Source organism: Scyliorhinus canicula, chromosome 24, assembly GCF_902713615.1.
Source record: "Scyliorhinus canicula chromosome 24, sScyCan1.1, whole genome shotgun sequence".
Taxonomy (NCBI): domain Eukaryota; kingdom Metazoa; phylum Chordata; class Chondrichthyes; order Carcharhiniformes; family Scyliorhinidae; genus Scyliorhinus; species Scyliorhinus canicula.
In genome coordinates, this window is record NC_052169.1 from 12,729,542 (window position 1) to 12,754,457 (window position 24,916).

The 24,916-nt window shown below is 47.7% G+C and overlaps 1 protein-coding gene across 2 annotated transcripts in view; it reads left to right on the forward strand.

The window, feature by feature from the left end:
• The first annotated feature begins 1,538 nt into the window (after positions 1-1,538).
• The window catches only part of rec114 (REC114 meiotic recombination protein), a 32,700-nt gene continuing 9,322 nt past the window's right edge, over positions 1,539-24,916 (forward strand). For both annotated transcript variants that reach the window (XM_038784518.1, XM_038784519.1), the window contains exons 1-4: positions 1,539-1,728; positions 3,377-3,469; positions 15,671-15,754; positions 24,537-24,728. In XM_038784518.1, the coding sequence (XP_038640446.1) occupies positions 1,549-1,728; positions 3,377-3,469; positions 15,671-15,754; positions 24,537-24,728 (549 nt within the window). In that variant the 5' untranslated portion in view covers positions 1,539-1,548. The remainder of the gene's footprint in view (positions 1,729-3,376; positions 3,470-15,670; positions 15,755-24,536; positions 24,729-24,916) is intronic.

Consider the following 24,916-nt stretch of genomic DNA (forward strand, 5'->3'; position numbering starts at 1 on the left):
CCCACACTCCAATATATACCCCATCCAAAAAGATCTGCTCCTAACCCCACACTCCAATACACCCCCACACTCAATATAACTCCATCTAACCTCACACTCCAATATAACCCTCACACCCAATATGTTCCCTCCTACCCCATACCCTATATAACTCACACCCAATAGACCCCCTCATAAACCACACCCCAATACACCTCCTCCTGCCCCCACACCCTATATACCTCACACCAATACACTCCCTCATATCCCCCGACCCAATAGACCTCCTCCTACACCCAGTCTCTCCCTCCTACCTCCTTCACCCATCTACCCCATGCCCTCACATACATTATTGAGGTGTGGGGGTACAGGGGGTATATGGGCTGGGTGGAGGTAAAGGGGGGAGTATATTGGGGTGTGCGGGCTGGGGTAGGTACAGGGAGTATATTGGAGTGTGTAGGTCGGGTGGGGGCACAGGGGGGTATATTGGGTGTGTGGGTGGGTGGGTGTACAGGGGGTATATTGGAGTGTGTGGGCCAGGTGGGGGTTAAGGGGTGTATATTGAGGTGTGTGGGCTGGGTGGGGTACAAGGGGAGGTATATTGGGGTGTGTGGGCCGGGTGGGGGTACAGGGGGGTATATTGGGGCGGGTGGGTCGGGTGGGGGTATGGGGTGTATATTGGAGTGTGTGGGCCATGTGGGGGTACGGGAGGTATATTGGGGTGTGTGGGCCGAATAGGGGTATAGGGGGTTATATTGGGGAGTGTGGGCTGGGTGGGGGTATGGGGGGAGTATATTGGGGTGTGTGGGATGGGTGGGGGTATGGGGGGAGTATATTGGGGTGTGTGGGATGGGTGGGAGTACAGGGGGGTATATTGGGGAGTGTGGGCCGGGTGGGGGTACAGGCGGGTATATTAGGGTGTGTGAGCCGGGTGGGGGTACAGGGGGGTATATTGGGGTGTGTGGGAAGGGTGGGGGTACAGGGGGGTATATTGGGGTGTGTGGGCTATGTGGGGGTACAGGGGGGTATATTGGGGTGTGTGGACGGGGTGGTGGTACAGGGGGGTATATTGGGGTGTGTGGGCCATGTGGGGGTACAGGGGGTATATTGGGGTGTGTGGACGGGGTGGGGGTACAGGGGGGTATATTGGGGTGTGTGGGCCATGTGGGGGTACAGGGGGGTACATTGGGGTGTGTGGACGGGGTGGGGGTACAGGGGGGTATATTGGGGTGTGTGGGCCATGTGAGGGTACAGGGGGGTATATTGGGGTGTGTGGGCCATGTGGGGGTACAGTGGGGTATATTGGGGTGTGTGGGCCGGGTGAGGATACAGGGGGTATGTTGAGGGGGAAGATTAGCCTCAAACAATGGCGCACAGAGCTGCAAAAAGCATTGGCTGTTGAGTTTCCCGCCGGAAACCCTGATTGGTTACCAAAGCGCCTTCCTAATTGGTGGCCGCCCTTCCACCAATCGCCATCGCCTTTCATTGTGATTGGCCGCCCCTGGCTGCTCCCACGCTGTGATTGGTCGTACTGTCCCCCCCCCCCCCCTCCCCGCCCTCCGCGTGCTGATGGCGGCGGCTCAGAGAGGCGGTGCCGCACGTTCGGAGGTGCAGCTGGGGCCCGGGGCTCAGGCGGGGCCGCTGCTCGCCCACAGCAGCCGGCCTGAGGCGGTGCTGCCCAGCACCCAGTGGCCGCTGAAGCGGTATGGGCGGTTCCTGCCGCAGGGGGGAGGCCCGAGGAGCTGGGAGGTGAGAGAGAGGAAGGGATATCTCTGAGGGGAGGGGGGGTAGCGGTTGGTGTTTTTGGGGTGGGGGTTGGTGTTTTTGAGGGGTGGGGTGGGGACGTTACGTTTCTGGGGGGCGGGGTAGGAGGCACCTTTTGGGGGGTGGGGTAGGGGAGCATGTTTTAAGAGAGTTTTAAGAAGAACATAGAACAGTACAGCACAGAACAGGCCCTTCGGCCCTCAATGTTGTGCCGAGCCATGATCACCCTACTCAAACCCACGTATCCACCCTATACCCGTAACCCAACAACCCCCCCTTAACCTTACTTTTTGTAGGACACTACGGGCAATTTAGCATGGCCAATCCACCTAACCCGCACATCTTTGGACTGTGGGAGGAAACCGGAGCACCCGGAGGAAACCCACGCACACAGGGGGAGGACGTGCAGACTCCACACAGACAGTGACCCAGCCGGGAATCGAACCTGGGACCCTGGAGCTGTGAAGCATTTATGCTAACCACCATGCTACCCTGCTGTGTTTGGGGGGCGGGTAGGGGGCACGTTTCTGGGGGGTGGTATAGGGGGGACGTTTTTGGGGGTGGTATAGGGGGATGTTTTTTGGGGGGGAGTAGGGGTGGACATTTTTGGGGGGCAGGGTAGGGCAGCACATTTTTTGGGGGGGTGGGGTGGTGGGGATGTTTTTGAGGGGCAGGGTAAGGGGGCACGTTTCTGGTGGGTGGGGGAGACGTTTTTGGGGGGCGGGGGGACGTTTTGTGGGTAGTAGGAGATATTGGGCAGGATTGGGGTAGGAAGGGAAATGTGGGGTAGGAGGCAATATTTTGTGGCTGTGGTTAGGTATTTATTGGGGGTGGTGGTGTAGATGTGGATTTTCTGTGGGGGCGGTATAGGATGGGATATTTTGGGGCTTTGGGGTGGGTTCTTATTGCGGAGGTGGTGGTGTCGGAGTGGATTTTTTGTGCGGGTGGATGGGATATTTCCTAGAGTTTCTCCCAGCCCGTCCCCGACCTTAACCTATTTCTTCAAACGTAATTGAAGATGGCAGATGGAGAAAGCGAGTTTATATATACATTGAGTCACTGATGTTGGATTCCTGCACCAGAAAGTTTGTTCATTTCGCCTCCGCTTACAGGGTGCAACAACCAATTTAAAGTGCCCATAATGCCCAAACAACTGCAAATACCCAGCCTTTTCCGCTGGAGCCATTCTGTTCTAATATCTGTAAACAATAATAATAAAAGATATTAAACAGGGCAGATGGTATGCGAGGAGGTATGAGATTATGACTGACATATGAAGGAACTGTGAAATAGCAGGAGGTGGGATATGAGGGGGATTCTGAGATTAAGTCGGCTGTATGAGGGTGATGGGAGATGGAATATTTTGAAGTGAAAGGCAATAGCTAGATTGTGAAGGGGTGTGAGATGGCAGGAAGCAGGCTGATGCTTCTTGTCCGTACTCGTGGACTCTGTGAGACATTTGTTGGTTCACAAATTTCCAATCTGGCTCACGGTTTCAGAGGTGAATGATAAAGCAGGCATTCTGGGCGCAATCCGGGAACCTCTTGAAAGGAAGTGGATTATTAACTGCTGCGAAAACGGGTTTGACATGTTCACCTTCGATGCAGTAAGACAGTTTTGTTTTGCTTTCTAGGTTTTTGAGTCCATTCCAGAAAAGGGTTTTCTGTCCCTGACGATTGTGCAGTCGGGCCACTTCCTCATCTCTCAAGGTGGGGCAACCCTACTGGTAAGTGTGGTGGAGTTTTCTGTTACTGTTCATGTGTAACACAATGCGCATGCAAAGCCCTGCTGCCAAAATCCTGACTACTGCTTCCGACTTGAGAAGAGATAATTAAGTGAGCAACGTTGATTAGAGCTGTTACTCTTACATTTCCTCAGAGGAATGGATGCACACAGATGCTTCAAATTAAAAAAATAAATAAATTTAGAGTACCTAATTCTTTTTTTCCAATTAAGGGGCAATTTAGCGTGGCCAATCCACCGACCTCCACATCTTTAGGTTGTGGGGGTGAGACCCACGCAGACAAGGGGAGAATGTGCAGACTCCACATGAACAGTGACCCGGGGCTGGGAGCGAACCCGGGTCTGTGGCGTCGTGAGGCAGCAGTGCTAAGCAAAGAAGTTATGTTAAACTGGTTTGGAACACTAGTTCAGCCGCAACTGCAGTATCGCTTGCAGTTGAAATGAAAATTGCTTATTGTCACGAGTAGGCTTCACTGAAGTTACTGTGAAAAGCCCCTAGTCGCCACATTCCGGCACCTGCCCGGGGAGGCTGGTACGGGAATCGAACTGTGCTGCTGGCCTGCTTGGTCTGCTTTAAAAGCCAGCGATTTAGCTCAGTGAGCTAAAGTTCTGGGCGCCGCCACACTTTCAGAAGGATGTGAGGGTATTGGCAAGAATGCAGCAAAGGTTTCCAGGGATAAGGGACCTGAGTTGCGTTTGAGGATTTAAGAGGTTGGGATTGTTTTCCTTGGAGGAGAGAAGGCTGAGAAGCGATTTGATAGAAATATTCAAAATCATGAGCGGTCTGGAACTTAAATGGGGAGAAACCTCTCATCGGTTAAAGGATTGAAAACCAGAGGTCACGGATTTAAGGTGTCCGGCTAGAGAAGCAATATTCACGAGGTAAAGCTTTCAGTGCAGCGGGTGGTTAGGATCTGGAAGGCACTGCCTGAGTGTGTGATGGAGGCAGGGTCAATCAAGACTTTCGGGAAATTGGACCATTGTCTGAAAAGGATACATTTTCAAGGCTATGGGGTGAAAAGCGCAATGTGAATTGCTCCTCCAGAGGGCCAGCACAGACACAGTGGGCAAACGGCCTCCTTGGGTGCTGTCACTGTTCCATGATTCTAAATGGTTTTCCCAGTTAATTGCTTGCATGCCTTCACCATCGAGCAAACCAGTTCTTTATTTCAAGAGGAAAACCCTGTTAGTGATATTTTCAGAGCCATCTGGAATGTAAGTACAGCACTCTTGGCCTATGATAGCGCACGTTCCTCCCTGCGAGGCTAACAGATAATCCAAAGCCAGTCGATTTTGTAATGCCACGGTCCGGACAGCCACTAGCTCAGCTGAGACCTCGGCCAGTGCCTGTCCAGTGTCCCTGGCTTCTGTTGCTGTTACGTTTGCCAGATGTTCCAATGCTGAGGCCATGTTGATCAGTTCGTCGGATGTCTTGCCCGTTCCGTACAAGGGAAAGGCCATCATAAGGAACTGTTCCGTTTTAGAAATAGTTCTTTTTGCTCGCGAGGGGGAGTGCTTAAGGGTGGGTAGGTGACGCATTTGGGGTATGGCATATCCCAAAAAGCAGGATCCTGTCCAATCAATGGGGAGCCACAGATATGCTTTAGTGCTTTAGTGCCGTAGATGAAATAGGTTCCATTGTAGGCTGTAAAATCATCAGCTGATGTCATCCAGGGGATTGAGGATGTCTGTCCCCATGAATTAGAACATAGAACATAGAACAGTACAGCACAGAACAGGCCCTTCGGCCCTCGATGTTGTGCCGAGCCATGATCACCCTACTCAAACCCACGTATCCACCCTATACCCGTAACCCAACAACCCCCCCCTCCTTAACCTTACTTTTTTTTAGGACACTACGGGCAATTTAGCATGGCCAATCGACCTAACCCGCACATCTTTGGACTGTGGGAGGAAACCGGAGCACCCGGAGGAAACCCACGCACACACGGGGAGGACGTGCAGACTCCACACAGACAGTGACCCAGCCGGGAATCGAACCTGGGACCCTGGAGCTGTGAAGCATTTATGCTAACCACCATGCTACCGTGCTGCCCACTAATTATTGGAGGTTATATTCCATACCCTGGGCCAATCACAGTTAAACCTGCCCTTGTTGGAAATGCCTGGTACCAGTCTTTGCCAGTCAATTGTAAGGTTGCAACTACTTTGCCCTATTAACTTTCCTTTCCCTGATTTATTAAAACATATGGAACCTTGAACATTATACGAGTGGACAGTGAGGGAGGGTGGAGTCAGGGCATGATTATAGGTAGGTTGATACGAAGCTGAAAATTTAGTCATGTCATAGCCAGCAGACTTCCATATTTTCATATTCCCCCTATCTCCCCTGATGCCTGTTTGATTTTGTTGTTAAATCCATTCAACTGTTTCTGCGGTATGAAAGGGGAGGGATTGGAGAGGTATTCCTTCCCTTGAATGGACAGGGATATGGGTACAAACCCAACACTTGCTAATATTCAATTTTTCGGCATAAAGATATGACATATGTAAATAGGTATTGGAAGGCAGGTCTCGTTTAGTTCGTTTTTTTACTACCGAGTGGCCATTAAGGCTAAATAGTCCAGAAAGTCCAAAAATTATACTGAAGATCTTCATCCTGTGTTCTCGTCTGGGTTGGAGACTATCTTCTTGCAATCGGATAGATGTATCCAACTTGAACGTCCTTCAAGTTTGACCGAAGTTGGCGTCGTCAGTAGTACGAGGAATGGTCCGCTCCGCAGGCTTTACCTGAGTTTAGCTGTGGTTCACTGTTTCAATCAAGAAATGTAATTAACATTCCTGTAAACATCAAACTGCTCTTGGATTATGCTACGATGACAGTGTTATGTGGGGCAGGAAAAATCCAGCAGAGCAGAGACCCAAAGCAATTCATTTACATCCATGTTCTTTAATAATTCATTGGTAGATGCCATGATGGGAAAATACCTTCATTTGACAAGTTGATCTTTCACTCACTGATTTCTTTTTAATTTATGCAAAATAATAAAGCTTTTTATTTTAATTTCTGCATTAACTTAAAGATATCAAGGAAGTGAGTTAAAGTATTTTGAGAATCGATCTGTTTTAACAGATATCTTTTTTTTATAAATTTAGATTAGCCAATTATTTTTTCCAATTAAGGGGCAATTTAGCGTGGCCAATCCACCTACTCTGCACATTTTTGGGTTGTGGGGGCGAAACCCACGCAGACACGGGGAGAACGTTAACAGATATCTTTAATTAAAATGAATTCCTGTCAGGAAAAAAGATTATTCAATTTTTACTGTTAAACTTACGACATAGTTTGTACAGCGCAGAAGCAGGATTTTCACCTGAACCAGTCCAATGTTTGTGCTCCTCAAGTCTTCTCATGCCTCTCTTCATCTCACCCTCGTATCAGTATGTTCTTATAATAATAATCTTTATTGTCACAAGTCGGCTTACATTAACACTGAAATGAAGTTACTGTGAAAAGCCCCGAGTCGCCACATTCCAGCGCCTGTTTGGGTACGCAGAGGGAGAATTCCGAATGTCCAGATTACCGAACAGTACATCGGGACTTTTGGGAAGAAACCGGGGCACCCGGAGGAAACCCACGCAGACACAGGAAGAAAGTGAAAACTCCACACCAGACTGACCCAAGAATGGAATTTGACCCGGGTCCCTGGCACTGTGCCACCCACGAACGGCGGTATTGTTTCAAGTCAGGATGGTGTGATCTGTTCATCTACTGCACTGCTTGGAAGTGTGCTGGCGATGGGCTCGATTGAGGCATTCAAGAGGGCATGAGTGTGAAAGGTTGCGGGGAAAAGGCAGGAGAAATTGCACTAAGTCATTATGCTTATTTAGGGAGCCATTGCAGACCCGGTGGGCTGAATGGTCTGCATGTTAACAATTCTGTGATCCAGCTTCCCCTTAAATTAATCAATGGATATGTGTTTTGTGTCTTGATTACTGAAGTTAGCCGCCAGCATCGACAATATTAGCAGTTTGTAAAGTCAGACAGATGTGCAGCTAGTGGGAAAAAAAATTAGCACTATGCTTTAGAATCTCAAAACCAAGCTAATGAGAAATTCAAACTTGGCAAAACACAAACTCCAGACATTGGGTGCTAAATTTTGCGGTGAGACAAATGTATGTAGTAAGTTGTGAAGGGGACATAAGGAGGCTACACAGGGCTCAGATAAGTTGAGTAAGTGGGCAGAGATCTGGCAAATGACATATAACGTGGGAGAATGTGAAACTGTCCATTTTGTCACGAAGTAAAAAAGAGGGAATCGCGTTTCCCAATTCTCTCCGGATTTTCCTCCCGCGTCGGCGATTCGCGGAGCGCTAATGCGGGCTCAAAATCGCCCCCAGTATCTGCTACCTGCAAGTTATTCGCACAGGAGCTCCGTGATTCTGAGAGAAACCTGCAATTCCGCACTTGGGAGGTAACCTTATCCAATCAGTATTGTGAAATGTTTATGAACTAACACGACTTTCTGATCTGCAGTCTGTAGATGCTTTAAATGGGGAAAATAAAGACTTGGCTCAGTGTATTTTACATAAGGAGCAGTCCTTTGTTGTGACTTTGTTGTGTACTGAGAAGAACAACTACATCGACCTTCAGAAACCAGAATGATCATCGCTACCACACATTCATTAAAAGAATGTAAACTTTTGCCATGATGAGACCATTGCGGAGATGCCTGCATTTGTGGGCCTCATACCCTCTTCTGTGCAATGATGCAATCTGCAACACCAGTTTACTTACTGCCCAGAAGGCAGAATGATTTTGGAGTGTTTATGGCTATATTGTGCTGCGGCACACTGAGTAGCCGCCATTAAGATGACAGTACAGGTTAACGGGCATCCATCAAAGATGGAGCTCGATACAGACGCCGCCGTTTCCATTGTGGGCAAGCAGACCTTCAATAAGATAAAATCGGGGCTACGACACTTTGGACCTGAGAGACGCTGGCGTTAGGCTGGCAACTTGTACGGTCCAAACATGTGCAGGTTAGGTGGGTTGGCCATGATTAATTGCCTCTTAGTGTCCAACGGTTAGGGTTGGGACAGGGGAGTGGGCCTGCGTAGGTTGCTCGTTCAGAGGGTCAGGGTAGATTCGATGGGCTACATGGCCTCCTTCTGCACTGTATTCTGTGATTCTAGGTGAGCCTATGGCCATTGCGGGGACAACCATGACCTCAGTAGTTTACGTAACCAGTCAGTGCGCCTTCCATTAATTGTGGTCAAGGGACGTGGCCCCAGCTTGTTCGGCCGTGATTGGCTAAAGCGCCTGCATCTGGCATCGGAACAGATTTTTCAGATGGGGCGCCGGGCCTCTGTGAAGTATTAGGGAAATATCCCAACGTTTTTCAACCCGGGTTTGGAAAAATAAAAGGAACCGTGGCCAAGACCCACATTGATCCAGATGCCCACCGCAGATACTTCAGAACTTGCCCAGTTTGCTGCGCTCTATTGACGAGTGGAAGCCGAAATTAGCAGGCTCGAGGGCCTAGGGATCATCAGAACGGTGCACTTTGCCGACTGGCCGGAGCCAGTGGTCCCAGTTCTCAAACCAGATAAGTTAGTCAGGTTCTGTGGGGTCTAGTTAACCAGGCTTCCCTTCTAAAACGCTGCCCCGATGACCTTCATAGAGGACATATGTATAAAGTTGGCCGGTGGACACTCATTACCAAGCTTGATATGAGCAATGCGCAATTCCAATTTACAATTGGAATTGGACCCGGCCTCCCGCAAATACTTCGCCATCAACACTTATCGAGGCCTGTACGAATATACCAGGCTGCCTTTGGCGGGTCATCTGCCTGCATTATATTTCAGCGGGTGGTATAAAATATATGACGATTACCGCGAGTGGATGTATATTTGGATGACATGCTGGTCACAGGAGCTACCGAGCAGGAGCATTTGAGTAGTTTCGACAAAGAACTCTGTCGATTTTCAGGTGTTCGCCTACGGAGAGGGAAGTGTGTTTTCCATGCGAGGGAAGTGGTGTATCTGGGCTACCGGGTGGACCAAGAGGGATCACAGCCGGCTGCAGAAAATGTTCGGGCCATTCAACAGGCCCCTACCCCTACAAATGCCATGGAACTAAGGTATTTTCGGGTTGCTGAGCTATTATGGTACGTTCATCTCCAGCCTCGTGATAATGTTAGCCCCCTTGCATATCTTCTTGAAAAAATAATCCGGAATGGGCGTGGAAAAAGCAGCAGGACGAAGCTTTCCGACATGTAAAGAAGCAGTTGACGTCTTCTGAGTTATGGACACACTAAGATCCCACCAAACCTCTGATCGTCACGTGTGATGCATCACCATTCGGCATTGGCGCTGTTTTATCGCATCAAATGCAAGGTAGAAGAGAGGCCGATTGCTTTTGCCTCCTGGACATTGGCAATTGCCAAGTGCAACAACGTGCAAATCGAAGAAGGTCTGGCAGTCATCTTTGCCGTAAACAACAGTACATGTATGGTCGAAGATTCACAATTATTGCGGATCCCAAGCAGCTCCTCTTGTCTTTTTACAGAAGACAAGGCTATCCCAGCCATCGCTTCTGGATGATCTAACGTTGGGCCCTCCTGCTGGCTGCCTGCGAGTACACATTTAAGCATTATCCTGGCACCCAGATCATGAACGTGGATGCGTTGAGCTGACTGCCCTTGCCGGCATGCCCGCCTTCTCCCAGGACAGACGAGGTTGTGGCCACACTCAACTCCATGAACTCCTTACCGGTGACAGCGTCTCATATCCGAGAGTGTGCACAGACCGACCCGACCCAGTTCTATCAAAAGTTTGGCACGTAGTCCAATGCGGGGGGGGTGGTGGCAACATAGATGTTTCCCAGGTGAATTGAGGTCATTTGCGGCAAAGATGTCTGAGCTCAGTGTAGAGGACGGCATCTTCTCGTGGGGAATGTGCATCGTGGTCCAAGAAAAAGAGCCAGGACTTGATTTTGCGCGATCTACATAATGGGACACCCAGGGGTGTTGAAAATGAAAATGCTAACCAGGAGCTAGGTTTGGTGGCCGGGCCTGCGTGCTGATATTTGTAAAGTAGCCCTGCCATGCGGCGTATATCAGGAGCATCAAAAGTTTTCACCAGCCGCATCCCTCCATCCGTGGGAATGGCCAGGACAACTGTGGGTGGGGTTGCTCACTGACTCTGCGGGAGCGTTTCAAGGACACATCGCCAGATTCAGATACGTGGATGCATGATGCACAGCTGAATGCGAAGAGTGTCCGATGCCCTCCTACTCTGCAGTGGTCAGAGGAATCATCGGACTTTTGGGGAGGGGGGGGGGGCGGTTGGGAGGGATGTTAAAACAAGAACAAAGCTTACTGAGTTGGCGAATCTGTCTCTCCCTGAGCCTTGCAGAATACGAGCGCCCCTGATCACTTGGGGGTTGAGGTCAATGTAAAGTTGGGCAGAATGTGTACTGACCAGACTGACCCGCAGGGACCTGACTATCGTGTTAATATTGTTGCACATAATAAAATACATTCTGTATAAAGCAACTCGGCCTGGACCCGTTTGCGGGCTCCAAAAACCTCATTGGCTGCAGAGCACTTTGGGACATCCTGAAGTCCATGAAAGGTGCTACATGAATGCAAATCTTTCTTTTCAATGGCTTTTCCAGCTGGAAGAACTCAAATGGGCCTCCCTCATTTGTAATTATCCTGTCATCTTTGATAAATTACCATGGTGGATAATTAAAAATATCCAGTTAGCTATTAGCTGACGTTATTCAAACATATCGTTTTAAGGGGGTGGGGGTATGGGGCGGGGGTAACATAAACCATTACAAATGTAAATGAATCTGACTTATTCTTGGTGCGAGAGTTCTGGAATAACAGAACATTTTGAAGTGCGCAGTACAGAAAAATAATGGTGACCGCTGCAGTGACAGCGATGGCTGATTTTTATTGAAACAGAAATGACCTGTGTTGAAGAAGGAAGAAGTATAACACCAGGTTAAAGTCCAGCAGGTTTATTTGAAATCCCGAGCTTTCGGAGCACGGTCACTTCACCCGATGAAGGAGCGACTTTAACCTGGTGTTTGTGAGACTTTTTACCGTGCCCACTCCAGTCCAACACCGGCATTTCAACCTTGTGTGTTAAATAAGACCTTCAGTTTGAGCATTATTTTATTTAGCATGAGAAAAGACTCGAAATGTAACAATGCAACAGAGTTTCTGAGAGATGTCGAGACTGGGAAGCATGTCTGCACGTTCAACCCCCGCTGCACACGGGTGTTCCGTTCCCACGAACTCTCGCAAACTAAAATCGCAAACGGTGAACCTGCGCAGGTGTAACGTTGCCGTTTGCACAGTGCGCGGTTTGGACGCGGGAAAGGTGAGAGTTTAACCTTCTAAAGTTGAAGTTTTGGGACCGTGATCCACGGTGACATGTGCGACCACATTCGCGCAGGTAAACATTTGCGATGGGGTGGGTGGGGGGTGGGGTGGCTAACGGCGGGTGTTGACTGTAATTACTATCTGGCCAAATCTAATGTTGGGTAGAGGTTGTAATGATATATAGACATGTAACCAATGGGGAATCAGAACAAGACATGTAACCATGGGTAATCAGAAAGCCCTGCTGTAGCATCACCACTAGAGGGCATTACATGACCACTATAAAACACAACACACACACTGGCTCTCCGCCTCACTCACGCAGCAGAGACTGGAGGAACAACAGGAGTGCAGCATAGATCTCAATCACGCCACCACGTGGCTGAGATACAGTTTGTACAACTAGTCAAGTTTACTGTGTTACCAGAGTTAGATCAGCAGGGTGTCGATCTCAACGAATAGCTTTGTTGTTACTAAATAAATACTTTCAATTTACTTCGAGGACTGGAGTATCTTTCAACATTGTCTACGGTTAGTAGCGACTTATGTTACTCAAATAACATAACAATATAGAGGTAACAAAGGTCTGCACTGAACATAGCTACACAACAACCCTTCTCACAAGGATGGTCTGCTGACCAGGAGAAAAGCACTGATAACTGCAGTTGGCTGGACAGCTGGTTTGTGATGCACAGCAAGGTGCCAGAACAAGCGCAGGTTCAATCCCCATACCGCCTGAGGTGTGATCCTCAGCATAAATCACCGCCAGTCAGCTCTTCCCCTTAAAGGGGTAAGCAGTCTAAGGTCTTCTGGGGCCCAGACGACTTTACGTGCATTACTTATGCCTTCCAGGCTGGGGATCCTGCATGTTTTTGTTAATCCAAGCTCTGCTCAGTAGTATGCACAGTTATTTTAAAATTATTTATCAGTAGGAAATAATAGCATCCTGTGCATATTCATGAAATCTTGCATAATAATAAGTGAAGCTGTGCACATCACATGGATAATCTGTATTCCTATCTGCGTGCCACGCTTGAAGTAAATACATTAGTTATTCTTTCTCTGATCAGTCAAGCAGGAGAATAAAAATCTGTTCATGCATAGCATGTCCGTTAATAAAAGTGTTCTTTCATGTCTGCCCAGAAAAGTCTTCCGCAGTCCAGTTTCCCAAATTTGCACCGGGAGGTGTGGAATGGGGGCGATGAGGACGCTCGAGTTGGGAGCCGTGTCGGAGATCCTGAAGACCAGACCCGCGATTGAAATCTCGCGCTTTGCTAACTTTGCACAGGGCCTGCCCGTGGTAGGATCCTCCTCTGGAGGTCACCTCCACGCAAGCTGGGGGAGTAAAAGCATCATCCCACTGGTTGCTGCTGGCCCGTCAACCCCTTGCACATCCTGAAAGCACCACGGAGAAGGTCGTTTACCTGCTTTATCGGCCCTTTTGAAATGTCAGTGGCACTGTGCAGTCAGGCAACACCCTGATATGCGGTGACGTGACAAAATTGCAGAATACGCAACTTGACTTGTTGAGAAAGTCCGGTATGTCTCCCCTCTTTGAACCTGTCGACCTTCACATGACAATTGAGTGTTCCGAAGACTGCTCCGGGCGATAGAGAGACCTGGTGGAAGATACGTCTGTAAATTGAACAACTATATTAAAACTAATGGTAACATATGTCGCATTCACTAAAGAATATTCCTCACTTTTATTGATTTACTTTAATGTGAGTAGGAAGATTAATTTCAAACGTTGAAAAGAAATACATTATTTGATTAATATTCTCTCTCGCAGATTATTACAACAGAGTTTAATTTTGTGTGAGCATTTGTAAATACCTGAAAAATTGTAGCCCAGGAGCCGGTGCTTCTGCTGCATCGAATCCCATTTTATAGAACCACAGGATTCCTGCAGTGCAGAAGGAGGCCATTCGGCCCATCAAGTCTGTTCCATTGCAGTTGTCTAATCCAATCCCATTTTATACAACCAGAGAATTCCGACAGTGCTGAAGGAGGTCATTCGGCCCACAGGGTCGGCACTGGCCCTCCGAAAGAGCATCCTACTCAGGCCTATTCCCCCGCCCTATCCCGGTAACCCCGTAATCCCACCTAAACTGCACATCCCTGGATACTAAGGGACAATTTATCATGGTCAATCCGCTAACCTGCTCATCTTTGCATTGTGGGGAGAAAGCGGAGCACCCGGAGGAAACCGACGCAGACACAGGGAGAAAGTGCAAACGCCGTGCAGACAGTCACCTGAGGTTGGAATTGAACCTGGGTCCCTGGCGCTGTGAGGCAACAGTGCTAGCCACCGTGCCGCCCCGTTTCGTTTCATATTGTGCTTCAGATAGTTATCATGATCCATTATAAATTTGAATACTCTCACCAATACAATAACAGAAGTAGTTTTTATCATTGGCAATAGAGATTATAGATAGTGAAATCCAAATGAAACATGTCACAAAGAGTCATCCAGACTCCAAACATTAGTTCCAGCTCACAGACACGTGCTGTCAGACTTGCTGACATTGTTTTTGTTAAACAGGCTGTCCTAAAAGTTGGATCAGTTTAAAAGTTGGATCAGATGTCTTATTAACCTGCAAATCTTGACGTTCTAGTTTCATCACTCTTCATTTGAACCCACAGGGGCATCCCAGTTTTTGCGCATTTCAGCACATCACAGTTTCTGTCCAGGTCTCTTTTGCACCCTCACCAAAGCTTTGGCACCTTTTCCCAAATTGGTGCCTGGAATTGGACACAATGGTGGGGGCTACGGGGCTAGGGCTGGGGATTGGGCCTAGGTAGGATGTTCTTTCGGAGGGCTAGTATCTACCTGATGGGCTGAATAGCCGCCTGCATTGTAGGGATTCTGTGGTTCTATAATACTCTAGCTGAGGGCTCACCAGTGCCTTATACGAAGGCTGAGGTCACTCATGAAGATCCCCGCTTTCACAACCTTGCCCCTCGCCTGAGGTGTAGTGATCTTCAGCTTAAATAGCCACTGGTCAGCTCTTTCCTCCCCCCCCCCCCCCCAATCAAACGCCCTCATTATGCAAACGAGGAGAAAGAGTTGGCCATTCAGCCCATTTGAGCCTTCTCCGCCATTTAATACGATTACGACGGATCTGATGGTAACCTCAAATCTGCGATCCCACTTACCGAGAATCTATCCAGCTGTGCCTTATAAATATTCAAAAACTGTGCTTCCACCACCTTTTCCAGGAGCGATTTCCAAAGGCACTCACCCAATACAGATCAACAGCCATCTATTTATGCTTGCAAGCCACTGGGTTCATAGAATTTACAGTGCAGCAGGAGGCCATTTGGCCCATCGAGTCTACACCGGTCCTTGGAAAGAGCACCCTACCCAAGTCCACACCGGTGCAGACTCGATGGGCCGAATGGCCTCCTTCTGCACTGTAAATTCTATGAATTCATGGGATGTGGACTTCACTTTCAAGGCCAACATTTATTGGCCCTGAGAAGGTGCTGACGAGATCCGCTGGTCTCTGTCAGAGGGAGGGAGCTAAGTTTGAACCTCGCTGCTGTGGGCCAGAACCCCTGGGTAAGATTTATTTAATTAATTGAATTTAAATTCCTCCGGCGCCACGGCCGGGGATTTGAATTCATGTCTCTGGATCAAGGAGTCCAGACCTTGTGGATTCAGCGGCCCAGTCACATGACCAACGTGCCATCGAATCCCGAAGCTGCAGAAAACAAAAACTTGCGAACCCTCCTCTGGAATTTATCCCAACCCAGACAACATTGTCCTAATGTACTGTGTTGCGTTGAAAATTGTACTGATGCCCTTAATTTTTCAGGAAGGATTTTCCTTGATTGATGCTCACAAATGGTGGAAAGCAGTACGTAGAGCGGATTGTGTGCTCTTCGGATCCAAAGTTAAGGTAAGAAGTTGCAAGTAATTTTTTTTTCCCCAAACCAGTGGGCTCCACCCTATTCCAGCTTCTTTGTTTTAATTTTAAGCTTGATTGCCTCTGATTAATGCAGCTATTTTCACATCCTTTGCTGCTCTTTGCTGTTGAATTTTCATTGTCTGGTACAAAGTTTCTCTCTCGGGGTTTTCCACTGGGACTTCCTCTCTTCTTTTTCTTTCTCCTTCCGCTCGATCTGGTACTATTGCAATCTTAACATTTTTCACTTCACCGCCACCAAGCGCCACAGTAGCACAGTGGTTAGCACCGTTGCTTAACAGCGCCAGGGTCCCAGGTTTGCTTCCTGCTTGGGCCACTGTCTGTTCGGAGTCTGCACGTTCTCCCCGTGTCTGCGTGTTTCCTCTGTGTGCTCCGGTTTCCTCTCACAAGTCCCGAAAGGCGTGCTGTTAGGTGAATTGGACATTCTGAATTCTTCCTCAGTGTACCCGAACAGGCGCCGGAATGTGGCAACCAGGGGCTTTTCTCACTAACTTCATTGCGGTGTTAATGTAAGCCTACTTGTGACAATAATAAAGATTATACAGTGCAGCATTACAAGAACAGTGACTCAGTTTTCCTTGACTATAACGCCTTTAATTTAGCTCTATGGAAGTTTTATTTCACATTAAGGTGCGGAAGTTAATAAGTCTTTTATTAAAGCTCAGTGTCGAATAAATGAATTCACCAAATCGCAAAATTGTTACATTAAATGGAGGCCATTCAGCCCGTCGTGTCCTTTGAAGTGAGTTAGTACCATTTTCCTGCCATCTCCCCGTAACCCTCCACATTCTTCCTTTTTAGATAATAATCTCATTGCCTTTTGAAAGCCTGGTTCAAACTGCCTCCACCATTCTCTCGGACAGCGCATCCCAGATGCTAACCACTTGCTATATGGAAATATTTTTCCTCGTGTCGCCATTGATTCTTTTGCCGATTACCTTAAATTGGTGCCTCTTCGTTCTCGGTGGGAACAGTTCTTCCTTACCTACTCTTGTCTAGACCCCCTCCTGATTTTGAGTCTCTTTATTGAACCGCCTTTCAGCCTATCTTCTCCAACGGAAACTGTTCCAATTTTTCCAATCTCCCTGGAACCAATCTCGTGAATCTCTTCATTTTCTCCAATGCATTCACATCTTTCTGAATGTACAGCACGTATAAATGGTTGTAATAGTCCAGTTGAAGCCAAAGTATTGTTTTATGCATGTTTAACAGCCTATTCGCTGGCGCCTTTTGTGCAATATGCCCCTATCAATAAAGCCTAGGAAGCTATATGGTTCATTAATCATGCTTTTAACTTATCCTGACACCTACAGTGACTTAGTTACATGTATATCCTGGTCCTCTGTCCCTGCACCATTCAAATTGTACCTTTTACTTTATATTGTCCCTCTGTGTCCTTCCTACCAGAATGTATCATTTCACATTTCTCTGCATTGATGTTTATCTGCCATTTGTCCCCCAACTTGTCTATGTCCTTTTGAAGTTCTGCGCTATCCTCATAGATCGCAATGCTTCCAAATCTTGTGCCATCCACAAATTGTAAAATTGTGCCCTGGACACCAAGGTCTAGGTCAATCAGGAAGAGCAAGAGTGTCAACATTGACTCCTGGGGATCTCCACTACAAACCTTCTTCCCGTCCAAAAAAACATCCATTCACCTGGACTCTCTGTTTCCGGTCACTCAGCTGACTTCATGTCCATCTTGCTCTTTTCCCTTTTATTCCATGGGCTTCCATTATATTTTGATATGACTATAGAACTTTACAACTTGGAACAAGACCATTTGTGCTAATGCGGTCGAAATTCAACTATGGCATTTGCAGAATTCAATAATGGATTGGTCACCAGTTATACTCCTTTCCCATTTTCTACTACATTGAAAATGAGATATGCAAGAGGTTGTATTTTGCGTCCCCATCGAACTTAAATTTCACCCTCTTGTGCCTGTCGCAACTCTTTGTGTAATCCGAAACAAATCCCATTGCTCTCCTCTCTGCCCTGTTTCTTTCACTTCAAAGATGTAGTGATCTCCACCTCAGACGTACCCTTTGCTGAGCATTCCATGGTCCAATAACCCACTGCATTAATAAATTACTTCTTACCCTGCTTCTTACTCTGCGGTGGCTGGGGTGGTATTGTCACTGGACTAGTAATCCAGAGACCCAGGGTAATGCTCTGGGGACCTTGCAATGGGAGCTTGCCATCCTCCCATTAATTCTGTATATACCTCCTGCTGCCTCAGAAAGGCAGACCGCATTGTCAGAGATCCCTCACACCCAGGCTTTGCCCTCTTCCAGACCCTTCCATCAGGCAGAAGATACAGAAGTCTGAAGTATCGCACATCCAGACAGAGGAACAGCTTCTTCCCCACAGTTACTAGACTCCTCAACGACTCTCCCTTAGACTGATCTGTTCCCTGCAAGACCACTTCACGACGCCCTCTGCGGCTCTTGTTTGGCCTTTGTTCCGCACTGTAGCCATCACTATTTGTTGATGCACCACTGTCAATGTACTCTGTCGATTATTCGTTTGCCTACTGTGTGCGTTCCCTTGGCCGCAGAAAAATACTTTTCACTGTACATCGGTACATGTCACAATAAATTAATCAATCAAGCAATCAATCAATCAACCTGGGTTTGAATCCTACCATGGTGAAATTTGAATTCAATGAAAATCTCAAATTAAAAATCTACTGATTACCTTGAAACCATTGTCGATTGTCCTAAAAGCCACCTGGTTCACTAGTGTCTTTGGGGGAAGGAAATCTGCCGTCCTTACTTGGTCTGGCCTACATGTGACTCCAGACCCACAGCAATGTGAAAGGCTCTTAAATGCCCTCTGAAATGGCTGAGCGAGACACTCAGTTCAAGGTCAATTAGAGATGGGCAATAAATGCTGGCCCAGCCAGCGACGCCCACATCCCCCGAAAAGTAACAGTTGATGCGCCCTTCTTACCCAATCAGAGGAAGTATTTTCTCTTTATTCTTGTCAGAACCTTTTATGTTTTAAAGTCTTCACTTCTCTAGGATATTGGCAACCACATTTTCAATATTTCAACAGTGACGACATTTCAAACTACTTCGCGGCAGTGATGCACTTTGGGGCTTACAAACTTGTGAAATGTGCTGTGAAAAGGGGCTTTTCACAGTAACTTCATTGAAGCCTACTCGTGACAATAGGCAATTTTCATTTCATTTAGGGGCTGGTTTAGCTCACTTGGCTAAATCACTGGCTTTTAAAGCAGACCAAGCAGGCCAGCAGCACGGTTCGATTCCCATACCAGCCTCCCCGGACAGGTGCCGGAATGTGGCGACTAGGGGCTTTTCACAGTAACTTCATTGAAGCCTACTCCTGACAATAAGCGATTTTCATTTTTCATTTCATTTTCAAAATATGACTATTGTTTTGGTATTCCTTGGCTTTCTTTGCTCTAATGGAAATAATTCCTGACTCTTTCTGGAGCCTTTCCTCATGACTGTAGGTTTGCGTCCATTCATGGCATCATACTGATAACGATAATTGCCTAAAGTATGTACGTACTGCAGACAGATGCACAATATCTAACTGCAAAGTAATTTGAGATTTCATGCTGTGATATCTAAGACTTAAAAACATTAAAACATTATGCCTTTCCATTTGCAAATCATGAAGTGCTGGTCTTTCAGACAGCTCATTCAGGGATTCTGAGCTTTTTACATGCATGCTGTAGCATGGAACTATTGTTAGAAAAACAAAGGTAGTTTTAAGGGATTTATATTTGTATTGGTAAACATTAGAAATAAGATATAGCTTTAAATGGGTTTAATGTTCCTGTAATTGGAAGGGTGAAACTTATCGTTAGATTAATGCTGCTGGACAAAGGTGTTTGTATGTGCGGTTTTGGTTTCAGTTCCAACCGTGATCCAGTTGTCCCGCAGGGATCTGTTCTGAGACCTCTGTTCTTTGTGGTTTTTATGAATGACTTGGATGAGGAAGTGGAAGGGTGGGTTAATAAGTTTGCCGATGACAGGAAGGTTGGGAGAGTTGTAGATAGCGTTGAGGGCTGTTGCAGGTTACAGCAGGACATTGACGGGATGCAGAGCTGGGCTGAGAAGGTGCAGAGCTGGGCTGAGAAGTAGCAGATGGAGTTCAACCTTGATAAATGTGAAGTTATTCATTTTGGAAAGTCGAGTTTGAATGCTGAATACAGGGTTAAATGCAGAATTCTTGGAAGTGTGGAGGAACAGAGGGATCTTGAGGTCCATGTACATAGATCCCTCAAAGTTGCCACTCACATTGATAGGGTTGTTAAGAAGGAGTATGGTGTGTTGGCTTTCATTAACAGGGGGATTGAGTTTAAGAGCCGCGAGGTTTTGCTTCAGCTTTATAAAACCCTAGAGAGACCACATTTGGAATATTGTGTCCAGTTCTGGTCGCCTCATTATAGGAAGAATGTGGATGCTTTGGAGAGGGTACAGAGGAGATTTACCAGGATGCTGCCTGGACTGGAGGGCATGTCTTATGAAGAAAGGTTGAGGGAGCTAAGGCTTTTCTCACTGGAGGGAAGAATGAAGAAAGGTGACTTGATAGAGGTGTACAAGGTGATGAGAGACATGGATAGAGTGGATAGGCACAGACTTTTCCCAGGGCCGAAATGGCTGTCACGAGGGGACATAGTTTTAAGGTGATTGGAGGAAGGTATAGGGGAGATGTTAGAGGTAGGCTCTTTACACAGAGAGTGTTGGGTGCGTGGAATGCAACTGTGAGCGGAGGTGGTGGAGTCAGAGTCATTAGGGACTTTTAAGCGACTTTGACAGGCACATGGACAGCAGTCAATTGAAGGGGTGTAGGTTAGGTTGATCTTAGGAGAAATGGTCAGCACAACATCTTGGGCTGAAGGGCTTGTACTGTGCTGTACTGTTCTATGTTCTATATTCAATTGTGCTTCGAGAGGGCTACAACATCAAGAGTAAATAAACCAGCAGTGGCTGCTTAGTAATTGAGGCCTTGCATGGTCGAGACGCTTTTAAGTTTTCCTTTGGTTAAGTTGATTGCAGTTGGCGACAGGTAGTGAGGGAGAAGACAGCTCTCACAGCTCTTCTAGATTCAGTTGGTTTTTGAAGACTAAAGAGGGAACATATGTCTCAGCCTTGCAAGAAGAAAAGCCATACCATGGAGTAATGTTTAAGAAAACAGATGCTGGAAATCTGAAGTCCAGCTTGTTCAGGAAACTAGAAAAACAAAGAGAAGTGTCCAAGAAGTCTGGAGTTAAGTGGGGCGGCACGGTGGCACAGTGGTTAGCAATGCTGCCGAAGGCGCTGAGAACCCGGGTTTATCCTGGCCCCGGGTCACTGTTTGTGTGGAGTTTGCACATTCTCCCTGTGTCTGCGTGGGTTTCACCCCACAACCCAAAGATGTGTAGGTTAGGTGGATTGGCCACGTTAAATTGCCCCTTAATTGGATAAAATATAATTGGGTACTCGAAATGCATCTTTAAAAAATCTTGAGTTAAGTGAATAGAGTCCAAGGCATTGTTGGAGGAATTCAAGGGAGAGTAAACAAAGAGTTAAAGAGGCAGTGCAGTAACTGGATTTAAAGTGGGACAACAGGCATCTGAGGTGGATGAAATGCTTGATATTTTAATACAGCCTGGGAATTGAAAGTTGAAGCAATGTAAGCAGTTTGCACAGCAGACAAGACAAAGAAATCCTAAAGGCTTTAGTGCAAATTCCCGTACTGTATTTGTTGTTCAGTGGAGCAGAAGCTTTGTTTAAAAACGTAATTTGAAAAACCTGGGGCGTGATTCTCCGACCCCCAGTCGGAGGGCCCCCCGCGCCGGTCGGTCGCCCCCCCGCGGCGATTCTCCGGCCCGCGATGGGACAAAGTTCCGCCGCTGACAGGCCTATCCCGCCGGTGTGGATCAAACCACCTGCCTGACCGGCGGGGTTGGCGGTGCAGGCGGGCTCCGGGGTCCTGGGGGGAGCGCAGAGCGATCTGACCCCGGGGGGTGCCCCCAAGGTGGCCTGTCCCACGATCGGGGCCCACTGATCGGCGGTTGGGCCTGTGCCGTGGGGCCACTCTTTTTCTTCCGCCTTTGCCATGGTCTTCACCATGGCGGAGGCGGAAGAGACCCCCTCCCCTGCGCATGCGCTGGTATGACGTCAGCAGCCGCTGATGCTCCGGCGCATACACGGACTTACGCCGGCTAGCGAAGTCCTTTCGGCCCTGGCTGGCGTGGCACCAAAGGCCGTTAACGCCAGCCGGCGGAGTGGTGCGGAGACTTCCGCACCTTTGGGGGCGGCCCGACGCCGGAGTGGTTCACGCCACTCCGACACGCTGGGACCCCTCGCTCTGCCGGGTAGGGGAGAATCTTTGCCCTGATCTGCATTTTGCAGTGCAAATCACTAGTCTGCAGCACAGTAGCTTAGTGGTTAGCACTATGGCTTCACAGCGCCAGTGTCCCAGGTTTGATTCCCGGCTTGGGTCATTGTCTGTGTGAGGTCTGCACGTTCTCCCTGTGTCTGCGTGGGTTTCCTCCGGGTGCTCCGGTTTCCTCCCACAAGTCCTGAAAGACGTGCTATTCGATATATTGGACATTCTGAATTCTCCCTCTTTGGACGCAAACAGGCGCCGGAATGTGGTGACTAGGGGATTTTCACAGAAACTTCATTGCAGTATTAATGTCAGCCTAGTTGTGATAATAAAGATTATTAAAAATTAGGGGAAAGCTTATGAGTGAAGATCTGAATGCATGTTTTTCGGAGAGGAGTTTGAAAACTCTAACGTGATGGTTATCTGGGGGGATTTTAAGGAGAAATCCACAGACAATAATTTGGGTTCAGAGCAGAGTGTGTATTTGGCCACAGTCATTTTGTGTGCTCAAAAGGGACTTTTTGTGTTAATGAGACCATTGTAGCTTTAGATGTATTTTGTAGTCTGTATTAATCTTTAAATCGGTGTGGATTTGTGAAGTGAAGGGAGGAGTATTGTATTATAATCCAATTTTTTAATGACAATAAATATTTTCTTCTTGTTCTTGAAACTAATTAATAATCCTGTGTCTCTGTTCCTCCACATTTTATAAAGAAAATCAAAAGTTATGGTCTTTTGGGCCAGGGTACCATTCTGGGATCCTCCCATCCAGTTATAACATCAACTGGGATCGTGACAATACGGAGGATAGTGATGCTAAAGGTGCCAACTTCCTTCTATCACATGACTGACCAAGAACAGCCCCTGCACTTACCACCTGCCATTGATGCAGTCGTAGGTTGATAATCAACCTGTTGTGGCCGCATTATGACCACACCTTCCTTGGCCATCAAGTCTTGGGGTGGAACCCAAACCTGGAGCTTTGACTCCGGCTTTCTGCGGTTGGTGAAAGAGAAAGTGAGAGCGCTTAAGATTGTTGAAGTGGCCAGCAGCTGTCAGTCAGAACAAGAATGTTTATAAACATTGTAGTTAGGATCAATAGATGATACTTCAGGTGTGTTCAAGCGAGAAGGGAAAGATAAATAAACAAACCGCCTAGTAGTTGCGTTTAAACCTGATGGTCAATTAAAGGCGAGTTAAAGGTACTGCACTGTGAAATTGAATGCAAGGCATTTCAAAGGATTTAGGCAGATTTCAAGGCTTTTCAAGAGATGTGGGCTTTCTAGGAAGGCTCTGACACTTGAAAAAGCAGCAGTTCATAGAATCATCATAGAATTTACAGTGCAGAATTTACAGTTGAACAGCATTGGGTTGGGGGAGCAGATGTGAGGCAGGAAAAGTATTCTTGGCTTGCATCCTCAATGAACCGTCTGATCTGTTCATTCGCTGTCAACCGTCTTATCTCATAAAAATAATTTTTATTGTCACAAGTAGGCTCACATTAACACTGCAATGGAGTTACTGTGAAAAGCCCCTAGTCACCACATTCTGGTGCCTGTTCGGGTATACGGAGAGAGAATTCAGAATGTCCAAGTCACCTAACGAGCACGTCTTGTAGGAGGAAACTGGAGCACCCGGAGGAAACCCATGCAGACACGTGGAGAATTCACAGACTCTGCACAAACAGCGGCCCAAGCCGGATATCGAACCTGGGATCCTGGCGCTGTGAAGCAACATTGCTAACCACTGTGCTACCGTGCCGCCCAGCTGTCAGGCAGAGCAGTTCAGAGTGAGAAGGTCACTTCAGAGTTTAAGCAGGTTAGACAAGGATGATGATTTTGAACAAAGATTACCATGCCAAGAGTGATCTTCAGGTTGTCCAGGACTGGAAGGAGCAGTCCAGACATTGGTCTTCCATCCCAACGAGAGTCCCGGGGTCGATGCCTTATCCACAGCACAGACCCACCCAACCCCTGGACTCTTGGCAGACCCTCCCTCTGCAGCCTGGCAGAGGTAGAGGGGCACGTAACAATAGTCTTTACACCCCCCCCCCCCCCCCACCCACCCCCCCCACCCCCCCCCCCCCCCCCGGCATCCAACAAGCCAGTACAGCGCACATCAATACTTGCACCAAGATCGGCCCAATGGAGCACCCGCTGTGAAGCTCGGGAGTATAATTAGGTGGGCGATTTAGGCTTCCAGCATGTTAACCGCATTCTAAATGAATAAATATCAGCTGTTTGAATTATCCCGACAGGAAGCACACTATAGGCGGGGCTGGACTGGGGACGGGTCTGCTGCTGGGCGCTGATCCCGCTTTTGGGCCGACGTGAATTCTCTGACTGATTGGGATTCCCGACCCACATCTATGATTGCCCTTTTTTCTCCTTTTGCTCTCCTCTAGAACGAAAGCCGCATGTTCCGAGTGCAGTTCAGTGGAGATTTGCACAAGCAAGCACTGGAACGCTGCTCCGCCTGTGTGCAAATGCTCCTTCAGTATATCGATGTACAGAATCCTGATGGAAACGTTCAGAACCAAGCCCTACAGTTGAGCCAGCCAACAAACATCAGCCTCTCTGGAAGTTTGGAGCTGGAGGTAGGATTAGCAGAGGGGAAAACAGCCCCGCTTGTGGCATCCCAGTTCATTTTGCTGCAACTTAATGTTATAACACCGTGATTGAGCTGAATCTACTTGAAACCTCTATCAGCGTGTAACGTTAACATGCCATCAAAACTTTCAGCATGGCCCCTCTCTATATCATGAATGCCCTGTACATGTGAAAT